This window comes from Phoxinus phoxinus, assembly GCF_949152265.1.
Source record: "Phoxinus phoxinus genome assembly, chromosome: 1".
NCBI classification, from domain to species: Eukaryota; Metazoa; Chordata; class Actinopteri; order Cypriniformes; family Leuciscidae; genus Phoxinus; species Phoxinus phoxinus.
In genome coordinates this window covers 36,552,495-36,574,981 of record NC_136876.1, presented here as the reverse complement: position 1 = coordinate 36,574,981, position 22,487 = coordinate 36,552,495, and the positions used below count along the sequence as shown (strand labels likewise).

Here is a 22,487-nt window from a genome sequence, read left to right as displayed (position 1 = left end):
TCTATGGTAAGAACATGCTTAACGCGTGATTAAACGCGTCGCGTTGATATTCTGGGCTCATCTGATTTTTTATACATAATATGGTTTATTAATATGATGTGTACTGAGTTTGGTCCTTTAATATCACTGTCTTCGTACAGTAAGCCACGTTAAGCGTTTTCTTATAGTGGTTTTCTATGGTAAGAACATGCTTAACGCGTGATTAAACGCGTCGCGTTGATATTCTGGGCTCATCTGATTTTTTTATACATAATATGGTTTATTAATATGATGTGTACTGAGTTTGGTCCTTTAATATCACTGTCTTCGTACAGTAAGCCACGTTAAGCGTTTTTCACGTTAAGCGTTTTAGAATGTCCCACTGACAGTCTTTCTCTTTACAAACGGCAACATCTCTTACCAGTACTCCATCTATTTTCCTGAAGCCAAAATACTTCCACACCCATGACTTGACGCCGACTGGAGTGTGTAACGTTTCACTTTCATTGCCAGCTCGCTCTGACGGTTCCATCGCTCTTGAAAGTCAGACTCAACAGTGTGTGAACTGTGAACATAAACGTAATGCGCGCGGCGCGTGAAGCAGTGTGACGTAGAAGACAATAATGAGGATATCGCCACCCGCAGCTTAGGAGAAGGTTGCACGCATATGTCGGAGTGGATGCTGAAAAATGACAGGCGGCAAAATAAGCACATTAATCGATATTCTTGCGGACGCAACGATGCATCGAATCGCCGGCTGTATAATCGATGTATCGATACGAATCGATTGATATTTACACCCCTACTATATACAGTAGATTACCTGGCAGTTTATGTTTATGCAGGCTTATGGACCAAAACTACCATTTCCCTCACTTGCCACTTAGAGTCTGTTTCAAGCATTTTTGGCAAATTTCACAGGATTTCCCTTTGGATTGCACGCCAGAAGCTTAGAGTCCAACTGCCGGCCTATCTTTTAAATATCCATGGCTATTTAAAAATGAGTTTTTTCCTGTACTGTGGATTCTGCATTATATTTTTGTATAGCTACTAGGCAGGTACTATCTTTAAAAGAAACTTCAAAAAGAATATGCATCCAACGTTTTGATTAAAAAGAACTGTCTCCTACAGTTTGTGTTGCTGTATATCCAGTGAGCATTTGCACCTTAGCGTGAGAGGTCATTTCAACATCGCAGAGTGAGAACAGCAACATTGCCACATCTAGAATAGGTGGGTGCCCTATATGTGGGAAGAGGAAAGATCTATCAGATATCGCTGCAGCAAAATACAGCACAACATGTTGTGTTCCTGCTGTGAAGGTGCTCTAAAGACTGGTGTCCTTGAGGTACTCCATTGTCCAATTATAACTCCATTTATCAGTTATAAAACGAGTACACAAAAAATGCTTAATCTGTTTTATATTTGTTTATTTTCCACAAGGCATTCAGTATTTTATCTAATGTTTCTTGTTTCACTGAATGTACAGAAAAGTGTTTCAGTGTCCATAAGTGAGTGCACACCGTTTCAATCCATTGAAATGTACAAATGTGAGTTTAAACAGCCTCCAAAAACCAACCACAAGAAGCTTACTGCAGGAACTCAAATTCATCACGGAAACGAAATGCTTGCTTTAAAACGCATGCTCAGGGCTGGAAGCTGTAGAATCCCAGGGATATGATGAATGGAGTGTTCTAAGGGCAGGGGACAGATCGTTCAGTTCACAAGTCATCTGTTTATTTCCCCAAAATACATAGGTCTAATATTTGGATCATATTCAGTAGAGAACAAGGTCTATAACCTGTGGTAATAAATGTATTAAATACATTTTTGGGGTATTTTCACTATATGGAACTCCATGAAAATAAAGATGGATTATTCAGCGTTAGCATATGGCTGAGTTCCAGAGATGCATGTATACACCCACTGGATAATTCCTCATCCATGCAGTCACCTGCACCTGTCTGTCCATCTCATGAAGAATCGCCACTCTTTACCCTGTGATGTTCTTGCATGGATTAGTCCTGCATCTCTCAGGCCAGTAGAGAGCAGACATGAGCTGCTCTGTATACACCAAAGTTAGAGCTTTTGTGAAAAAAAAAAGTTATATACACTAATATGATGATTCCTCTTATCCTGCTTTCACTGTTGATGGTACTGTGGGATTTGCATGGCGATAAACACTCTCCATCCCCTAATTTCTTGTTTTTTTTTAACGTAATTTTCTTATTCAAAAAAATGAATTCAATGCATTTGGAAAAAGTGCGGGGTCACTTTGATTTCACTCAAAACATGATTTTTTTTATATTGTATTTTCTTGGGTTGCACATGTAATATTACTGAATTAATGTTTTATGCTACTGATATATACAATTAAACATCAATATGTATTATTAGCATCAAATGTTGTAATATTGAATAAAATACATTATATTGTTTATTTTATATAAATACATATATATACACAATGTATTTTATTTATTAATACATCATTTGATGATAAAAAATTGATAATAATTATGTTAATTGTGTTAATTGATTTTTTTTCTGCTAATAAAATTACAATCTTTCTTCCTTTGTCGTCCGTGGAAAGTGGTATATGTATCACCAGTATCTTACTGTAGTATTATTCCCTTTTTTTCTTTCTCGGATAAGCCCACGGCTGATGCGCACATCACGTCTACCAATCAACACGAGGCGTTACGACTGCGCGCTGCACTCTCAGCCACTGAGAGCAGTCAATGAATATGTATGGCGAGGCTGCTCACTCTCCAGCGCTCAAAGTTAGTGGATTAGCAGTGGGAGGATGACTGCGTGATACAACATCAGCACCTCGTTTGGATTAAGATCCAGCGTTTGCGCCAATTGCCACTTGAAATCAGCGGTGTGAAGGACAGCGGTGTCAAAATTGTACTCCAGAAGCGGAATCGGGTGGAAGACGTGCCCTGCACATCACTTCAGAGACTTTGCCATCTCTTTGCCCCTTTTCTTCTAAGATGCCAAGACTTCCATCAACAGCATCACCCTCAGCTTACATTCAAGCGGGCTGCTCGTTTGGAAGGACGCCCGACCGCAGACGTTCTCATCTGCAAGTTCAATCCGATCAATTGTGACAAAGGCTGTCAGCGTCGGAATAAGAAATCGATACCCGAGACGTTCTTTTGGAATTTTAACGATCCATTTTCCTCAAGTGAAGCGCGGGTGGAGTGCTCGGGCTCCTCGCACTTTCAGATGTTTGCCGTGTTGATGGTGACAGATTATTGTTGTTGAGTGTCCATGCGAGACTTGGGGTGGAAACATGTCTGGCCACTTCTCTGAGAGGGTCGCTGCTATCAGAGATGGCATTTTGGTCCAGCACTTCGGTTTTTACTTCTAAAGTGCCCCGGAAAATCTTATTCATGTTCACCCTCTCCCTTTCTGTCACCTATCTGTTCTATAGCTTGATGAGCTGCTACAACTCCTTCCAGTTCCAGGAGAACTACGTTTATCAGGGAAGGCTCGTGACCGAGGAAACAACTTTTGTCACGCTGAGGGAGAAACTTTACTCGACCTCTTCCCAGGGCTACCTCGACGAGGAGTTCATCGAGAGGACAGCGACCGAGCAAACTATCGCAGTCTCGAGCGTTAGAAATAGCGTGGGGATCGACGAGAGGACAGCGGGATGGGCGCGAGCTCAGGCGGCTACGACCAGCAGCAGCATGTCGCGCGCTGCCGCCGCTGTGGCTGGAGAGCACGAGCACCCGGAGTTCAGCACCACGGACAGCGAGCTTCGGAGAGTGGTGAACTGCACATCGGATTACGGGGTAAAAAAATTGCCCCAAGCCATTATAATCGGAGTGAAGAAAGGGGGGACAAGGGCTCTGCTGGAAGCTCTGCGGGTTCATCCCGATGTTCGAGCCGTTGGGAATGAGCCTCACTTCTTTGACAGGAACTACGAGAAGGGACTGGATTGGTACAGGTGCGCCCTTCACGTTTCTCTGTTGTGCTGATTTTTATTTTGTTGGGGGGGGGTTGGTGTATCGTAGTTTAACTAACAGATCTAGTTTATGTTAGTTTAATCGGGTACACATAAAATGGTTTAATGTGTAACCATCAGGTAAAATGTTTAAACTTTTTATATTTTGGAATTATATAAACATACGCACACGCACACGCACACGCACACACACACACACACACAGAGAGAGAGAGAGGGAGAGTGTGTGTTAATATAATTCATATATATATATATATATATATATATATCGCCTATGACAAACTTTTTTAAATCATTGTTTTTCTATACATATTTTACATTTAAATATTTTGGTTTTATGGTTTTCTTCCCACTTACAACAAAATGGCTTCCTTCATGACAGTGACTTATTTGCTGAATAAGTTATTCAGATATATCATTTTTTATATTATTACTATTTAATAGTATTTTTATTAAACTTTTAAAATAAGAAAATAAAACGAAAAAAAAATAATAATAAATAATAATAAGATGAAAGAGTATAGCAAAAATAATAATAATAATTGAATCAGAAATCATACATGCATTTTTTTTTTTTTGATAAATCCAGGCTAAAACCTCACATCATAAATGAGCACGTCACTGACCCACATATCAGAGTATCACTTATCTTTCCTTTATTTTACTATGAAAAAGTGCTTGAGTTCAAATATTGGAGGAATTGTTTACCATTTATTTGCATATTTTTAGTAATTCAGAAAGAAAGAAAAACTCCTACTTTTAATACAAACTGTCTTATTATTTATAGTGATGACGATGATCAAAGCTGTTTGAAACATAAGATGGATGTGCGGCTATACACATCCAAGTTTAGTACAGTCATTTCTTCCAAAATAAGAAATAGTATATCCATCAATATCTTAATCAGGCCTGACTGTACGATCAGGTGTACTGGCTTGTCAGCACCCTGGTATAATTAATAACCTATCTTAAATATAGGCTACTTCTGTACGCATTGCATTCAAGTACCTATCTCAGTGGTCATCTGAATCTGCATCTCAAAAGAGCATGAAATGAAATTTAGTCATTTAATTAGTCAGTTAATTAATCAGTAGATCAACACACATGTGATGGTTCAAGAGAACCAGGTTCCTGCAACGTATGCTTTAGTCCAGCTTCAACATAATTACCCGACTGTTTCATTTCATGCTGAATTCATGTTCACAGTCGCTGCTCAGTAGAGCCAGGTGCAGTGAATGCTCCGTTGAGCTCTTTCAGCACGCCTGTGCTCCGGACTCCCAGGTGTGCTCAAATCATGAGGTGCTTACTCAGGTGTATGTGCTCCATTCCCATCCCCAACCGCTGCTGGCACGCTTTCGACTTGTCAGCCTTCGTCAGCTATAGCCATATTTCCTATAGTTCACATCTCTCCACTCCATTTTGCAATCTGAACCAGTGCAGGTTATTACCGCCAGGCTGTTTTTCTTCGGAGTGCTGTTCTACATAGGCCTATCATCATTCAGCCGAGCAGTTGCCTATGGTGGGGAGACGCCCGTACGGAGAGCGGCTGAGGGGTAGAGACCGAATGAGCGTTAAGTCACACTGCGGTGTGTGCCGGATCCGCTTGGATCTGCTTGCCTTGGGCTGTGACTCAGAGCTTTGGGGCCGGGCAACATCTGCCGCAATTCACTTCAGAGGGAGCCCAACTCGTAACATTCGTTCATTTGCCCGGGTGTTAATGCGAGCTGTTTCATTACACTCGTTGTGTGGGGGCTCATTAGACCAGGGGATGACAAGCTTACATAAATAACACCTAAGAGTGCTTGTGTGTTTTAATGTCTCTGAGCCTGGAAAATCCCTTAAGCAGCCCTAAATTTGTTTCCACATGCGCTTGGCATTTGACATAGCTTGCAGGAATATCAGATTTGAAATGGCCTACCACACGCACCAAAGGGAAAAATATCACATGTGCATTTTTAACTCTTATTTGTTATGACAAAATTGGACATGTCAACATTTGTGTTTTAATATTGGCTTTTTTGAGTTCATAATCTTAATTGAGTAATATTAATTAGTCAGTACGTATTACTTAAACTACATGTATTTAATGCAGGGTTAAGTTTAGGGTTACCGGTAATTACAGTATGTGTAATGGTGAGCAATATAGTAAGAATAGCGTAACATACCTCGCCTTAAAATAAAGTGTTACCAATGAAATTGTTGTCATTATTTATTCACTGTCATGTAGTTTACAAACCTGTATGACTTACTTGGAAAACAAGTTCTTTGTAATCCATATATTGAAAGTCGATGTTGTTTTGGGCCTTATTGACTTTCTTTGTACAGACAAAAAAACAGTTCAAACATTCTTCAAAACATCTTCTTTTATGTTCCACAGAAGAAAATATGTCATATGGGTTTGGAACAACATGAGGGCGAGTAAATGATGACAGAATCCACAGTTCTGTCCCTTTAAGCTGCACATGAAGGCAATTCGGCTTGCTCATTTCGACATGTGAACACTGTTAAAACTGTTACTTGAATCTAACTCAATAAAATTAAGACAACATTTTCCAACTACTTTTTGTAAGTTTATTGAACTAACTGATATTTTGAGTAAGGACAACCTAATATTTTCGAATTAATAAAAAAACATATTATTAAGTAGCATTTTAAGAAAAAGCCAATAAATTAAGTACAATCAAAGTAAAAAAACAGATCTGCATTTTATACAGACTTAATTAAATTAGGTAAAATTTAAATGAAAAAATACTTGTTAATGTCTTCTGTTTTATTAGTTTTAAGCAATTTGCTCTTGGTTTTGAAAGTGTAAACCCAAATAATTAGTTCAGACTGTTAATTTTCAACATTTATTAACAGTACCAATTAGCTGCACAATGTAAACAATCAGTAACATCTGAATCAGCCAATAAAGTGCTTCAGTGTTTTTACGGTGTACATATTAAAACAGTTTAATATTTCTAAACAGTTGAAATTAGCTGGACAGTATAAAGTAACATCTGTACTCATGCATTAAAACAATCATGAACTGCTGTTTTGTAAAACACCTTCACAGTAGTGTGTACATATTTTAAATATAATAATATATAAACATTTTAACACTAACTTACTTTACAGGTCACAAGCATGAGCATCTGACCTACAGTACAACTTAGCATTATACAATAACATGACACCTTCACATAGTTTGTTATTTAGAAACATTTTTACTCAAATATTCCACTGATCCCACCAACTGACCAGTTTTGAAAGAACATTTTCACTTTATTTTTCAAAGTCATGAACTTTGGGCTTGGTTTTGGGCGCAGTGTGTCAAGTCCCACGAAAAGTCTTTGGAACACCTCAAATGTTTTGCAAAGCTTCGGTGGATACTCGAGATTAAGGGCATATGTCAACCCAAGCAGTAAGCAGCATGCTCTGGCCAGATTTCCGAGATTAGAAAGGACTGGAATTCCCTCAAGGATGATTCCTACTGCATCTGGCTCACGGCAGACATAAATGCTGAAATTTTTCATTTTCAGGTCATCATGAACAGTTGTCTCTACAGCCCCCTTTGAGATAAAACAAATATATATAAGACAATCTGATTTGTTTATGAAAAACAAATACTCTACCATTACCAGCCAAATGTTGGTTCAGTTAGTTTACATTAACAGTAAGCACAATTTAAACCTGTTCACCAGACTGAGCCAATACTTACACAGTAATCAGAGATGAGCTCCTGTGCACTCTCTCCCATATATTCAAAGAGGCATCTCAGAGTGACATCTCTCTTTTTTACAGCAGTGGCACTTGGGTCCTAGTTAACAGAACAAAAATGAATAAATTATTTTTGTTGATAAATTCACTCCTTTTCATTGTGATATACAGGGGTTTGACACAGAGGACAGGTAAATGAAAGACTTACTTCTGGTGAATTGTGGGATTTAGCTTCTGGATGGTATCTTGAGAGGTGAGAGCGGAAGGAACTCCAGGATTTAAAAGAACATGGGCAATCTATATGAGTAAGGCAAGGAATGGCTGTGTCCAAAGGTCCCATGACGCAGTCTATAATGTTTAAAAATGTCCCTCTTTCTTTGTACCACAGTACGGCACAATTTACAGGGACATCCCATCTGTTAAGAGGGAAAAGAAAAAACAAATATTAGTCATAAAACTATAATGCAAGCCCTTTAAAAAAAAAAACACTTAAAATACAAGTGAAGATTAGCCTTCTGAACAAGATAAGCTTTAGTTCAACTAATTTAGTTAAATTGTAATGCATTAATCTAATTTTTTTTTCTAAAATGTTTCCATTTACAAACCCATAATATTCCTGTAAATAATCTATCAACCTGTTAATATGAATATTTATTTTAAGTTTGACCATGCAATACAGACACAGATTTAGCATTGTGACAAAATTATATCTTTAAAAAAACACTTCTAAAGTAGAACAGTCTATTAATGATTATTCAGTCTTTAACTAACATAGCCTACATGATTCTTTATTCTTTCAAGCAGACATATTTGTATAAACTAAATACAAGTAATCCTTATAAAAGCTATTAAAGAGCAATGAATGCTTTTCTATTTTTATTGTTGTTTGAATAATATTAAGTGAAGTATACACTAAGAAATAATGTTGTGTGTTTTAATCCATTCAGACATGAAAGAGTTAAATTCAGTCCTCGCGGGCTGTATAACGTTAAGTTAGCTGTCTATATGCAGGGCTGCACGTGAGCGCACAGGAAAACCTCTTTTGCGTCGTCACTCTTATTCAGATCTATATTTCTGCTCTTCTCTTTCTCCCAGACGTTTACATTTTTGAACGATTGACATGCATCAAACGCATGCCAACTCCTGTTCAGTCAGGTAAATCAGTAGGCTAAGTTACGTTACAAAATGTAGGCCTAACATTACGCATCTACCACAAACGCAAATCAGTTCTGAATGGATCTCTTCCCTAATAGTTTCTCCCTAACATTAACGTTTTTATTCGCCATTATTTGTAGGTTTTAATTTAGTTATGGTCTCGTTTTTGTCTGTGAAAAAATGTTTGAAAAATGAAATTAACACTGCACTCTCAGTTCACTGGCAAACTTACAAACACATTTGAAAAATTAAACTATCACACAAAGACAACATTACTTATACAACGCACACACATCGATTTATACACTAACAGTTAACGTTAACATTATGTGGCTCAAGTTAGCTGCTACTTTCGAGCTGTTTGAGAGCACATTAAAAATGGCGACCGACGGTCGCAAAAGTTTGTAAGAAACAGAGCAATGGTTTTGCAGATTGTACAACATAAACACGTTAATTAGGCTAACATCTAACTTTAAAAATACAAAAAGTTACTTACATGGCTCAGTGTTCGAATAAGCTTCTGTCCTGGAACGAGAGTGAAGGATTTGCCCGCTGGCTTGAACTTTCCGTTGCTGCAGGTGGGCGGGGTCGTTTTTTTACGTCTGATATAAACTTTTAAAATGAGTTTTGTAAAATCAATTTATGGTGAAGTCCAATGAACCTAATGTTATTATAGAAAATATTAAGTTACGAAAATATTCACACTTTTTACTTATCAATAACTCAAAAAACAAAGAAATAAAAATAAATTAATTTAATGGAATAAATATAGTTAAAAAAAATAAGTCTCATGGACAATAGCACTGAGTGACTTTTTACAGTGACAAGCTGGTTACATTTTTAAAGCCATGGTAAATAAAAATTCAGTGGTAAAGGCTCTTTGGACTTCATTTGCTAGGCATATATATCAGGAGGAGTTAGGTAGTCTTTTTTAGTCTTGAAATATGACGGTGCTCCTCCTTTACAGCCTGACGGGATGTTTAAAAGGCTTGTCAGGGAGGACCGGATGCTCTGTTAAACTCCTGTCTGCTTTTAAAAGAAGCCTCACTTTCACTGAGTGGGTAATGCGTTCCCTCTGTCAAATAATAATAGCTCGGCATCATTAGACGAAGCGCACCACTGCTGGGGTCCACTCTCGGATTAAAGGAGTGCAGGAAGGCAAAAAAAAAAAAGCGTTAAAGCTGAAGTGTGTAATTTCAGTGATAAAAGACTCATTTCCCAGCTTTAATATGCAGAGGCAACTCAAAGTCATTTGTATGGCAAAATATCACCTTTTTTTTTTTTAGCATCTCGACTAGCACAACACAGCAACATTGACTTTTGGGGCGAGAATATCTGTTTATAACAACAATGGCAGATGGTTAAAAATGTTCAGGAAAGACTATAGATTGAAATCATTGCTTTTCAAAAACAAAAAGATAACTTTTTAAATTGTAATTGGATATTTAATCATTATTTTCAAGTCAAGTCAAATTTGTCTAGCTCTTTTCACAAAACACATAAAAGCACCTTTACAGAAAAGCATGATGTTTGTAATGTTAATAATAAATGAATATGTTCATCCCTTTTACATTTAGCATATATCAAAGCTGGGCGATAATATAGTCACACTTGAAAAAAAAAATATTTCCATGATTTGCTGTCACAACTTTTTATCTTTTGATAAATCAAATTAGATAATTTTTGTGGTTCAGATAACATCATATGTTGGGGTTATTATTTAATGTTTTCTATTTATTAAACCAATCTCCATTGTATTAACTCAAATGTGTAATTTCAATTAACCCACAATTTTAAGGCAACCAGGTAACTTACTTTTTTAAGTTAAACCAACAATCTTTTTTACAGTAAAAGCAATCAAGCAGTTGAGGTGATATGTTGGATAAAGTTGGATATAACATATGTATCCAACTTTATATAGAGAGCTGTGTGAAGATAGTTACATTTTGAGACGATATAAACATGTACAGTATTTAATGGAGGGTTAAGTTTAGGGTTAGTTACAGTACTTGTAATGGTACCTTGCCTTAAAATAAAGTGTTACCAATGAAACATCTGTCATTATTTATTTACTGTCATGTAGTTTACAAACCTGTACGACTTACTTGGAACACAATAAAACATTTAGAAGTTCTTTTGAATCCTTTGGGCCTCATTGACTTTCATTGTATGGACAAAAACAGCTCAGACATTCTTCAAAATATCTTCTTTTATGTTCCACAGAAGAAAATATGTCATATGGGTTTGGAACAACATGAGGGCGAGTAAATGATGACAGAATCCACAGTTATGTCCCTTTAAGCTGCACATGAAGGCAATTCGGTTTGCACATTTTCTACATGTAAAGTCTCAAAGACAAGCTGGTTTTACATTTTGCGACGATATAAACATTCCAGCTTATATTTGCTATACAGGTAAATTAAGAAAAAAATGTGCAGGATTTTACAGTCTTCTCAGATCTTTTATTTATTCATTCAATTCAATAGTCCCCCACACAGTATTCAGAGCTGGAGATCCTTCAGCTATATGACCTCAGGAGAGTTTCTCCATCTTTTTGTCTGGTCGTGAGCCTGTAACAGGGGTGGCCTTTCAAGAGATAGCAAAGATTCAGCATTGCCTACACCAAGGTCTCTTCCTTTTTGTTGGAGATAAAATACATTCAGATCAATGAGAGCTTATACTGCGCTGAAGCCCACGCATTGTTCTTGCCCCGTACAAGGCTACACAATGAAGCACTTTAATTTCACCACCTATTTATTCCCTGATGGCCCCTTGTTTCCTCCTAAAGAGTTGAACTCCAGAAATGTCTCATTCCTTACAACTTTTTGAAGTTTAAAGGAATATTGAGAGTTAAAGGCAAGTTAAGCTCTATCAACAGCATCTTGCATTTTTGCCCTAAATACTTCCAATGTATTAACAAACTGAGGGATGAATCAAAATTATTTTCTGTGGTAATCGCTAACATAGCATAGATATTATACCTTATAATGGATTATTTGCTTAAACTGCCCATATTTTGCTATTTTAAAGGATCCTAATTTTGTTTTTGTATGTCTCCTACAATATGTTTACATGCAAGGTCAAAAAACACATTTTCTCATAATATTGTAGCATCACCTTTTTTCTCACAGTGCCTGAAATTTGGTCTCTCTTAACCCCTCCTTTTCCTACTCTGCTATGATTGGTCTATACTCGGAAACCAAAACACATTACCATGTCTGAATTTCAGCTCCTGAGGCTTTCTCTGCACTTGTAAATGGTGGATTTTACCGTATCAATCTGAAAATTGGATTTGTTTTTGCAGCACAGAAAACAGCTTCTTCTCAACATGTTGACAACACAAACCAAACTCTTCCAGGGCTCAGCTACAAGTACAGTGTTTGAGGGCGGAAGCAAAGTAGACGTTGTTTGTGGGAAGCAAAAGAAGACTATAGGCTGGCATTTTGCAAATTTGTTACAATCCTACGCAGGTTTCGTAAATTACTGACGAGTCGTTTCAGGCGATTCAGAATCAGTTTTAGGAGACATTAACTCCAGTTGTCATGCACGTTGATCTTTGCAACTTTGCAGACCTTTTACATTCACAAACAACTTTGTTACACACTAAATGAAAGGTAATATCCCAAAAAGAATAATAGGGGCACTTCAAAGGGATAGTTCACCCAACAGTTCTATCATTTTCTCAACCTCATGTTGTTCCAAACCAGGGGTGCGTTTCACGAAAGCATCGTTAGCCAACTATGATCACAAGTTCCGCCGTTATCAGCATAGTTCAACGATTTGGTGTTTCCCGAAACCATCGTTCCAACGAACGTTCGCAAACAGCATCGCAAACTTGTGTGGTTGCAACGACAGCTCTGGAGCTGTGGTTAGAAGCATAGTTTCTAGTTTACATGAGATGTAGACTGAATAAATCCTTATCTTTAGCAAAATAAGCAAGCTGACATTCAGTACAACCCGTATTTTTTATTTAGAATACATACAAATGTAATTTACGTCTTTTAGTTTGTCAAGAGATTTAAAGCACCGTTTTTGAAGACTGCGCATGTGCGAACGTGCTCAACTATGTAAGAACGAGCCAAATATTGAGTCTGGTAATAAAGCAAAGTAACTGATAAAAATTTGAAATGGTCTTCAGATGCCATGTCTGTAACTTATATGACGAAATCTAGCGTTAATTCGATCTCAAACAGATTAATTAAAAAAAGTTATTAGTCCACCACGCGCGAGACGTCATAAACCAACGTGGTTGAACGATACTTTACGACATTCGGTTTCGGGAAACACTCGTGACTAGCTAGTTGATTTCTCCAACGATGCATCGTACTATGGTAGTTAAGCAGTGAGCTATATAGTTGTACGGGAAACGCACCCCAGTGTTATTTTAGTGTCATTGAGATTATTATTATTTTTTTTATATTTTGAATTACATTTTATTTTTACATTTCCGTTTTTTTTTTTAATTTCAGTTATATTCTTTATGTGTTTTTGTAAAATGTATTCATTTTTGGCCTGGTTTCACAGACAGGGCTTAGATTAAGCCAGGATTAGTCTTAAAAAAAAAAAAAAAAAAAAAAAACATTACTGGTGTGGATCTTGAAGCAAAACTATGGCACTGACATATTTGAATATATCTTTTAAATATGTGTATATATTTAAAAAAAATGTATTTCAGTTTTATTTTTATTTTATTTTAGTACATCATGTAAACTAAATTAAAATAATAAGTTAAATTTTTTATATTTTATTTTGTTTGTTAAAATACTTGACACATTCTGGTTCAGATATCAGTGGATCATGTTCATAGTTAATGTGATGAACGACTGTGGATACTCTGCCAGAACACCAATGCGAGTCTCTGGAGAACAGACTTCATACATCCACTCAAAATCCTGACACCTTTAAAAATGGCTTGGAAAAGTTAGATGTGAGAAAAGCTCCAGCACCATGCCACTTGCTTTGATACATTTGTTTATCTAATGCAGTAGAATTCAGATGTTTTAAGTGTGGCTTAATACTTTTAGGGCCACTGGGTGTAGCGAATCGTCGGCGAGTTTGTGAGGAGTATGCCTGCAGAGTTGATTCCTTCCCGTCAGAAGTGGAGGCACAGGTCTCTGACAGGAGGAGTGAGTCACATATGCAGATCCACTGCTGAGCGAAGCAGGACAGAACCCAAATCCACCGTTTATCCCTTGTTTACCTTGCCTCAGCACGCCGCGCTGCAGTTCAGCCCGACTCTCGCCTCCCGACTGCTGGCTCAAAGCTGTAAGGGAAAGTGGGCCGCCTCCCAGCCATCTCTCTCCGCACAGCCTAGCTCTTGCACCTCCCTGGGATGCCCCAATCTGCCTGTTCCTGATAAGCTTCCGCCAAGGCGTGCAAGGACGCACCTCTGGGTACGCGGATGCCAACGTGGCAGTCGTGGAATTAAACTTTTTAATTAGCAGCATGCCCCTGTGCCTGTCGAGAGCGAGTGGACTGCTGCAGTCAGGTCTGTCTCATCCCCCTATTTCCACTTAATTAAATGCACTAGCACAAAAGAGGCCCAGTGACTACAGGAGCGTCCGCCCTGCCACTTCACATGTGTATCACCCTTCCTGTCATCCTTTAGCTATAGGTGCAAACATTGTGCCGTTCCAACACTGAGATTCAGCCGCCGCGTCTCCTGGAGGTTGAAAATCGCAAACGCACATGCGCTGTTACTTTGTTTTGACGCATTGATGATATGTAGGCATCTTCCGGAATCCGTGTTCAGCTTTCGGGGTTTCGCGGATACTCACGCACATATTGTTTGGCCCTCCGGAAACATTTCCCAGACAGCAGTCTTGACAGTTCAATTACATCTGGGATTTAAAGTCAAAGAGCATTAAGGCGTAAGCGTTCACACGGCCCAGCAGTCTATGAGAAAGGTTCTCCATGGCCTAAAGAATCAAGGTGAATAGTGAGCTCATATTGCGGAATTTACTCAGAGGTCAGCCTTCCAGGTTATCCGAGTCCATTTCTTTTGTGGCACCAGAGCTATGCGTGGAATCCCGACATTATATTTTGAAGGCCGAGAGAGGAAAATTCACCCGCCGTCAAGATTCTGGAATACATTTTTTCTTACTCACTCCTCAACGCTTTGCTCTTTCTGACAGACATCCTCGCTGCCTGCTGGGCTGAATCGTGTTAGAAAGTTTCTGAAGTGATGATCTTCCTCCAGTTCCACAAGTTTAATTCATTTACGCTAACAATCTAATTTGTCAATTTCATTTTGCAGGCATTAAACTATTGGCATCATCACACAATCTGCCATTTAAAGCCCAGCTTCTGTCCGGCTTTGTGTCTGTGGATGAGAACCTGAGCCTTGTCCTCATTGCAAAGCATATAGGGAGGCTGGTTAAGCTTTGTTACTTTGTCTTTTTTACATTCTGTTTTTTTTTTTAGACCCACATTGTGGATGGATTTCTTGAAAATGACAGCCGCTGCCTCAAGTATTAAATTATTTCTTTTAAGCCAAAATAAAGTGTAAACTTAAGTCATTTCGAGCTTAAATGAATTCTCAAAGGGATTATTTACTTTCCACGGATTTGCCATGATGTGTTTCCAGTCAGAAGGAACAATGATTTCGTTCGACAAAGGGCTGGTTTACAGCCATCTTACAATCTCTCTGAATGAGAATTCCCTGGGACAAATAGGCATGTCAGTCATACTTGACAAGATTCTAATTTTCTCCCTGCGTTTTCTGCAGCACCCCCTCCCTTTTTGCGTATTGGGTGAGTGATACAGTCTCAAGACACGACCCAAAAACAAGCTAATGCAGTTCAGACAGGAACTCTTGACACGTTGAAATCACGCAGTGAGCGCAAACATGCGGCTTCCAGCATGTCTCACGGCTGCTCCTCTGACCTGACATTTATCGTGGCAGGGCTTTACTTTTCCTCAGAGGAGCAGTAGGGATGAAAAAAAAAATCTGATTCCCTGCTAGGAATGTGACACATGGCTTCACCTGCATCTCTCCGTGACATCTGACACAGTACAGAGAAATCCTAATACGCCATATGGCTCTGACAGATAGAGGATTCTAGTTAAAGGAATAGTTTCCCCAAAAGTGAATTTTCTGTCATCGTTTACTCACCTTCATGTTGTTCTATTCTTGTATGCTGCATTTTTCTCTCATGAATTTTTGAAGAGACGTTATGTGCGTCAATCAAGTGCGTTTGAGCTTCCTTTTACTGTATTTTATGATCTCTATATCGTTTCTATCGGTCGGAAACCTCGTATCTCCATATTCCGTAATTTTTCTACTATCGGTACCCATCACATCTGTCTGTGAGTTTTGCAAATATTTAACCAATGAAAAGTTTTATAAAGAGCCTCTGACTAAACTAAACCTCATAACTGTCGGTAAAACTTGATAACTCGGTTTCCAACCAGCTCAATCGTGAATGAAGTGCCGCACACAGTTTGGACCGTCTCTTTGCAATGCAAGAGTAAATAAAGTTCTGGATTTTCTTTACTCAGTAAACACTATATATATATAATACATAACATAATGATGCATGCAAGTCACACAGTGTTTAATTATTTAAAAAATACCTTTTTTAATTTCCTGAAAAATTGCGTTTTGGACATACAAGGTTTCCGCCTGACGGCCAAGAGATGTATGTGCATTGATCAATGCTTAAATATAAATTAAAGCTTGAATTAAATCTGTTCATCACATGAAGTGATCGCCTTTTCACAAGACTTGGATTAAACCGCTTGATTAATATGGATTACATTTTACAATTAACTTTTTAAAACATGAACGTTTTGGTAGAATTAACTTTCAATAAAAGCACAGTAATCTCTTAGGTGTTATTAATAATAGGTTCATTTGTGTTTCAAAAAACTCTTATGGTTTTGGACCAACTTGAGGGTGACAGAATTTTCCTTTTGGGGTAAACCCTTTAAAGGACCAAAAAGTACCATATGTGGTACATTCAACTTGTGTTCTGAAGTCATTGTTCTTTAGGTTTTTGTGAAGAAAATATCAAAACTTAAGTTGTTTTTCATTGATAATCAGACAACAACATTGATGCTACTGCTTGGATGTACAGTAAGTAACCGAACACAATGGTGGACAAAAGCTTATAGTGGTTAAATAGTACATTTTTTGCTCTGTTCCTTAAAAACGTTTTTGTTGGGCTAGACTTGACATAAGTTGCATGGGCTACTCTTATAATCCTGGTGCTTCTTTTGGTCTTGACAGCACTGAATCATTTATTTGTTCTGAGTGGCGATTCTTCAAAAACTACTCTTTAAAAAAACGACTACTTTTTGTGTCCGATGGAAAAATTAACAATATATGGGTTTGGAACAATGCAAAACAGTTTGCCAGTGGAATAATAGATTGAAAATGAAGTATTTCCCTTGTTTTGAAAAAAAAAACGAAATGTGAACAAACAAACGAGCGAGCCAGCTTTTTAGCAATGCTGCTCGGTGAAGGATCTGTGACATGGCTCACACCACCCATTTCTTCAATAATACACGCCGCTTAAAATATTGTGACAGGCTTAATTCAATTATGGCGGTGAGATGTGCTTACACTCCGTAGGTGTGAGCTAATTCCCCTGTTAACACCCCTGAGTCACTGTCACAAACAAAGACAAACACATTCATTGGCTTACAGAAGCTTGTTTGCTGTGATTGTCCCATCGCCTTTGATGTTTCTCATTGCTTTCTGTTGTTTATTTATTCATGTGCTTTTCCTTGCCTGGAATCTCCATGAGGTATTCGGTTAGAATAATTTTAGCATATAGTGTGACACAATGTAGGGATGGTATCTTGGAAGTGTAAACTGAGTATAACATAGTTTCAACACACCAAGTGATTAGATTTTGTAGATGTGTTCTTCAGTGACTTACGTTTTTGGGAACTTTTCATTGTCTATTGAGGTTTCAAGTTCCATACACCATTAATCAAACACCCCATGAGAACGTCCCGCAATATCATCTCAGCTCACAATTGTAATGGCCACATGTGCCAAGCATCCTTTGAGATGTAAAAGGATGCTTTTAAGGATTATGATAATTGCTATTTGTATGAGAAAGGTGATTGTTGGGGTCATTTTGATCATTGGCTCTTGAGATGTTGGGTTGCGCGATGTTTTGTTGACATACTTTTTTGTTCTGTGTCTGATACATCATACATGGCTAGTATTGCTTATTGCAAACAGCATAATTAATTTAAACTGCATTTAAAATTCCTTTACTATGATTTTTGATTGTCATAAAAGGTATAAGGATGTGTACCCCCAGTGTTTGGAAGAGAGTGAATTGGAGTCACAGCATATCCTGTCATTTTATAGCAATATTGGCAAGTTACTTTGCAAGACTTTGTCTTTACTCAAATACCACATGCAATCATACAGTTGTAACAGACTTTTCTGTAACACTTTATAATAACTGCACGCTATTAATCATTAGTTAAGCATTAGTAAACAGTTAATTTATCATTTATAAAGCATTAATATACATTAATAAGCAGTTTATAAATACAGCTACAAATACTTTATTCTTGATAAAGGAGATTTAAAGGCTTTTAATATTTCTATGTTCTGTATCACTGTGTTGTGTTTGTTTCTTTTTTCAGTTTAGAAGAAAATGAGAATTTAAATATCCTTTGTAAATGCTTTACAAGGCATAAATAGTCCTCACTTTAGATGAGCTCACAAAAATAGTTAACTGACCACTACTAAATGCTTTACTACCTGAATTAACCACATTTACTCACTTTCTAAGTGATCTTATACATCACTGACAACTCCTAAATGACTGGTTTGTAAATAATACTTTACTTAATTTAGAAATTATAAATTGATAATTAATAAAGTATGACAATACAATTATTAAACGCATTATATATATGCTTATAAATCAAGAATAAAGCATTTATAGCTGTATTTATAAACTGATTATTAATGTCTATTAATGCTTTATAAATTATGAATTAAATGTTTACTAATGCTTAATTAATGATTAATAGTGTACAGTTATTATAAATTGTTTCCGACTTTTCTGGCTGAAATGAAACTGATAATATAAAATATCTTGGTTTTGGAAGCATTTCCCCCATTCATTTTCTCCATAGGCATAAAAAAAACGTATTTAAAAGTCAATATCCTACTAAATCAAACCGATCTGAAATTATTATTAATCAACAATTGCACATATTTGAATCATAAAGAGAACAATAATGTATGTGTATAAAGGATTTTTTTTTAATTGATCAAAAGTGACCGTCATGTCCGTCTTTTTTATGTTTTAGATAAAAAAGTGGAAAAATAGCACAGTGGATTGGAAAAGCACATTGTTTGTGGACGCCCCTTAATGATGCGGAAAATTCAGATTTGCCATCACAGGAATAAACTGCATTTTAAAATACTTTACAAAAGAAAACTATTTTAATTGTAGCCTTTTGACAGATATGTATAAAATATTTATGTACACTGACAAATGTATAAAAATGTTGTTGAATAGATTGTGGAGTGTATATCGAACAATTACATTTTTGACAGTGCTTCACAGAGCAAACAGATTTGTTTATTTGATTTATATTTTTCTCTCTTAAGGATTTATGATCGTGTACTTTGCTGTTAAATACTGCTGTTATTATTATTTGTTCAAAGTTCACATTATGCTGACTGACGGCTTGAATAAAAGCATTTACCATAGTTCAATAACATCTGAGCTCACAAAATGTATATCTTGAAAGTTTTCAGCAGAATTGTTAAAAGCGATTCTCTCTATGCAGACAATGAATAGGATGTTTGCTTCTAACCCAACTGTTGCACTGTATTGCATGTGATTGTGCAGTTTTTGAATAATTCTGAGCAACTTTGAGTTCATGTTTGGTTAAAACATACCTTTTTGGGTACCTGGAGTGTTTAAAATGAGGTATGAAAATGAGGCTTCTTGTTTTTATGAAGGGAGTTGGGAAATGAAGGTAGCCACTTGTTGAGGTATTCTAAATGTTCTTTGTTCACCACTGATCCTCATTTAAATTCTCTCCCTGCTTTAGTCATTTTTTTCTTCCTTTTATCTCTAAGATAATACACATTTCTGTGATTTACCACAACAGATGGAATGAAATAACATGAAAGAAATAATGAAATAAGACTATTTTCTTTCAGGCATGCAGCTCGGGCTGTCAGCGTGTTGCCGGATTGGTGATCTCCATTCAGTTACTCATGCCACACATTTTTAACGTGTTTGCAGTGACGCAGACACTCTCTTCACGGCCATCCACCCCCCTTTTCCCTCTCACCTGCCTGTACATATTTGGAATCGGTGTTCATTTTGAACCCGGATCGCACTGTCGGAAAAGTGTTCACTTTTAACACACAACGGTTTAATTGATTATCTCGATAAACAATGAACCCGAACTCATTCAAGGTCACTTTCCAATCACAGCCTCCACATACTCAGTCCTCCGGTTACTTTAAAAGGCCAACAAACCATGAAAGCGCATCTGGGCAGAGGTGAGAAGGTAGCAGTGCTGTAACTAATGGGTTTATTTAATTTAATTTACTGCAGCAGCTCGGGATCACAAGAGCCGTACGGGGCCGGAGAGAGATTGAGGTTGCTGTGGGAAAGAAAGAAAGATTAACCCTCTTTTTAAAAGGGCAAAATTCGCTCTCATGTCGTGCTGGATTTTCCTGCAGAGATATGGCACTGTATAACTTGGCAGAACTAAATGAATACAGGTTTGTGGAGAAATGGGGCTCTCCAGTTTATTTCCGACAAGCCTCCTAATCAACGTCACGCTGGGGCCGCGTGCGCTGGGCTCAGAATCGTTCCGAAATGAAAGCTTTGTAAATACATCTTCAGATGGAAGGAGATGAGCGTTTGCCACAACGACTGCCTCTCGATGCAAAACGCACGCATGCCTCACCGTCGCAGGCGGCGGATGCTGCCGAATCCAGAAGAATGGCAGCGTTCACTGACTGATAGAATATCACGGTCATGGTCAAGCATGTGTTGTAGTCATTAGCGCTCTCTAATTAGGGACTCGCCTGTGATGCTGCTATTGTGCTTACGTGTCAGTGCATATCTCTTTATGCATGCTGTCCCCAATTAACAGGCAGAAAAAAAAGAAAGAAAAGGGAAACGTCTCAGAATTCCTGATGCAATCTGTGGAATGTAAATGAAGCAATCCCAGCAGCCCTTGGGTTTGCATAGCCACAGTTCCTGCTGAAACGCTCATACGCAGATCTGTTTTGGAATAAAACAGCTGAACACATGCGCGCTCCACCTTGGGTAAATCCAACAAACGCTCCGGGGCGTAGAAAATGAATGTGGCATGATAATTAGTTAACCAGCAGAGCGTTGCCAGAAGAGGGAGTGTTATACCTAGTGTTTAATAACAGATAGTTTAATTTGCGACTCTTGTAATGTGCCCATTTCTTAAAACCGCGTTGGCGCTTTCTGACAGCTCCTTCTGTTCTTTACCTCCTCGCAAACATATTTGATGTTCTCTTCTTGACGTTTTTGGTTTGAGGTGTCAAAGTGTTGTAAAACATTCTCGACGCTGATAGATGCCTAGGGCTGAGGCACATTGAGACAGTGAGTTTTTGTTTGCTTGGTTCTCTTAGAATTCGCCTTTGGCTGACAGTGTCATGCTAAGATTATCATGCGGGCTGGATACACACAGGGTTTCTGGGATTTAACTATTATGACATGCTTTAGCAGTACCTTTGTAGCCATGGATGGTGACGTTTGACAGGATTATTTGACAACAAGTACCACCGGGCCACTGTGAAAGCTGAGGAATGAGATTCATGTAGTCTGTTACGGTTACGGCAAGTGTTATTTGAGCAAAGACAGAACACAGACTTGTGTTTTGATTTGAGTAACAATCATAAATGGGGAATTCAATGTCAGATTGCCATTTATTTGTTATTTGTGCGCAATAGTTTGTTGTTCAAACACATCTTTAGCAATCCAGAGTCAATATCAACAATAGAGTAAATATCTCTCTTACAATAACTTGTAAGATGTAAGAAACAGATATTGAAGTGGGAAAGTTGTTGGTTCATCGATACTCTGCTTTTAATTCATGTCTGTATTTGCCTGAATAACTTTCGTCTCAGGAGCGGAGGGAATGAAGTTACCGCAGAATAATAATTAAACAAAGTAGTTGTTGTCTTGGGCACTTAACATCCCACATGTGATGCTATACATGAGGCCGGTGTAAAATGGGCAGCAATTTCACTAATACATCTAGTATTAAGATGTTTACAAGTAGACGAGGGAGACACATTCACGTTTACACCTGGTCCATCTCTTTTGTACACTTTCAACCATTTCTGTCCTGATTTCTTCCGGGGGAGGGTCTTTTTGATCGAATGGATGAAGAAGCTCACGCAATTTACATATGAACGCGACCGGAGATGACTGAAAAACACACGTAGAGCAGAGCCGCAAGAGCACGCCGAACGCTGAGTGTGTGTTAGAATCAGGAATGGTGAGAGAACATAGTGCTTAGTAAGTTTTATGTTTTCAAAACCAAACTTAGGTCTTCAGGCGACAAAGTTGAATGTTTATGCGTTAGGTCAGTAGGTGGTCTTTTTTTGGCTGTTTGAACGCATTCAACCACATGAGCATTTAAATGCGCTTTCGACTAAGTTGTCGGAAATGGACAAGCTCAAAACATTTTAGAC

General features: G+C 37.8%; 1 protein-coding gene and 1 long non-coding RNA gene across 2 annotated transcripts in view; one reads left to right on the top strand and one right to left on the bottom strand.

Moving 5' to 3' along the window:
* Window positions 1-2,774: 2,774 nt before the first annotated feature.
* Window positions 2,775-22,487, top strand: part of hs3st4 (heparan sulfate (glucosamine) 3-O-sulfotransferase 4) — a 113,613-nt gene continuing 93,900 nt past the window's right edge. The window contains exon 1 of the mRNA XM_079605424.1: window positions 2,775-3,934. Within this exon, the coding sequence (XP_079461550.1) occupies window positions 3,315-3,934 (620 nt within the window). The 5' untranslated portion in view covers window positions 2,775-3,314. The remainder of the gene's footprint in view (window positions 3,935-22,487) is intronic.
* Window positions 6,773-7,956, bottom strand: LOC306994755. Its single transcript, XR_013796733.1, has 3 exons — window positions 7,860-7,956; window positions 7,653-7,751; window positions 6,773-7,503 (listed from the first exon to the last, which is right to left on the bottom strand). It is a non-coding gene; the product is annotated as an uncharacterized lncRNA (long non-coding RNA).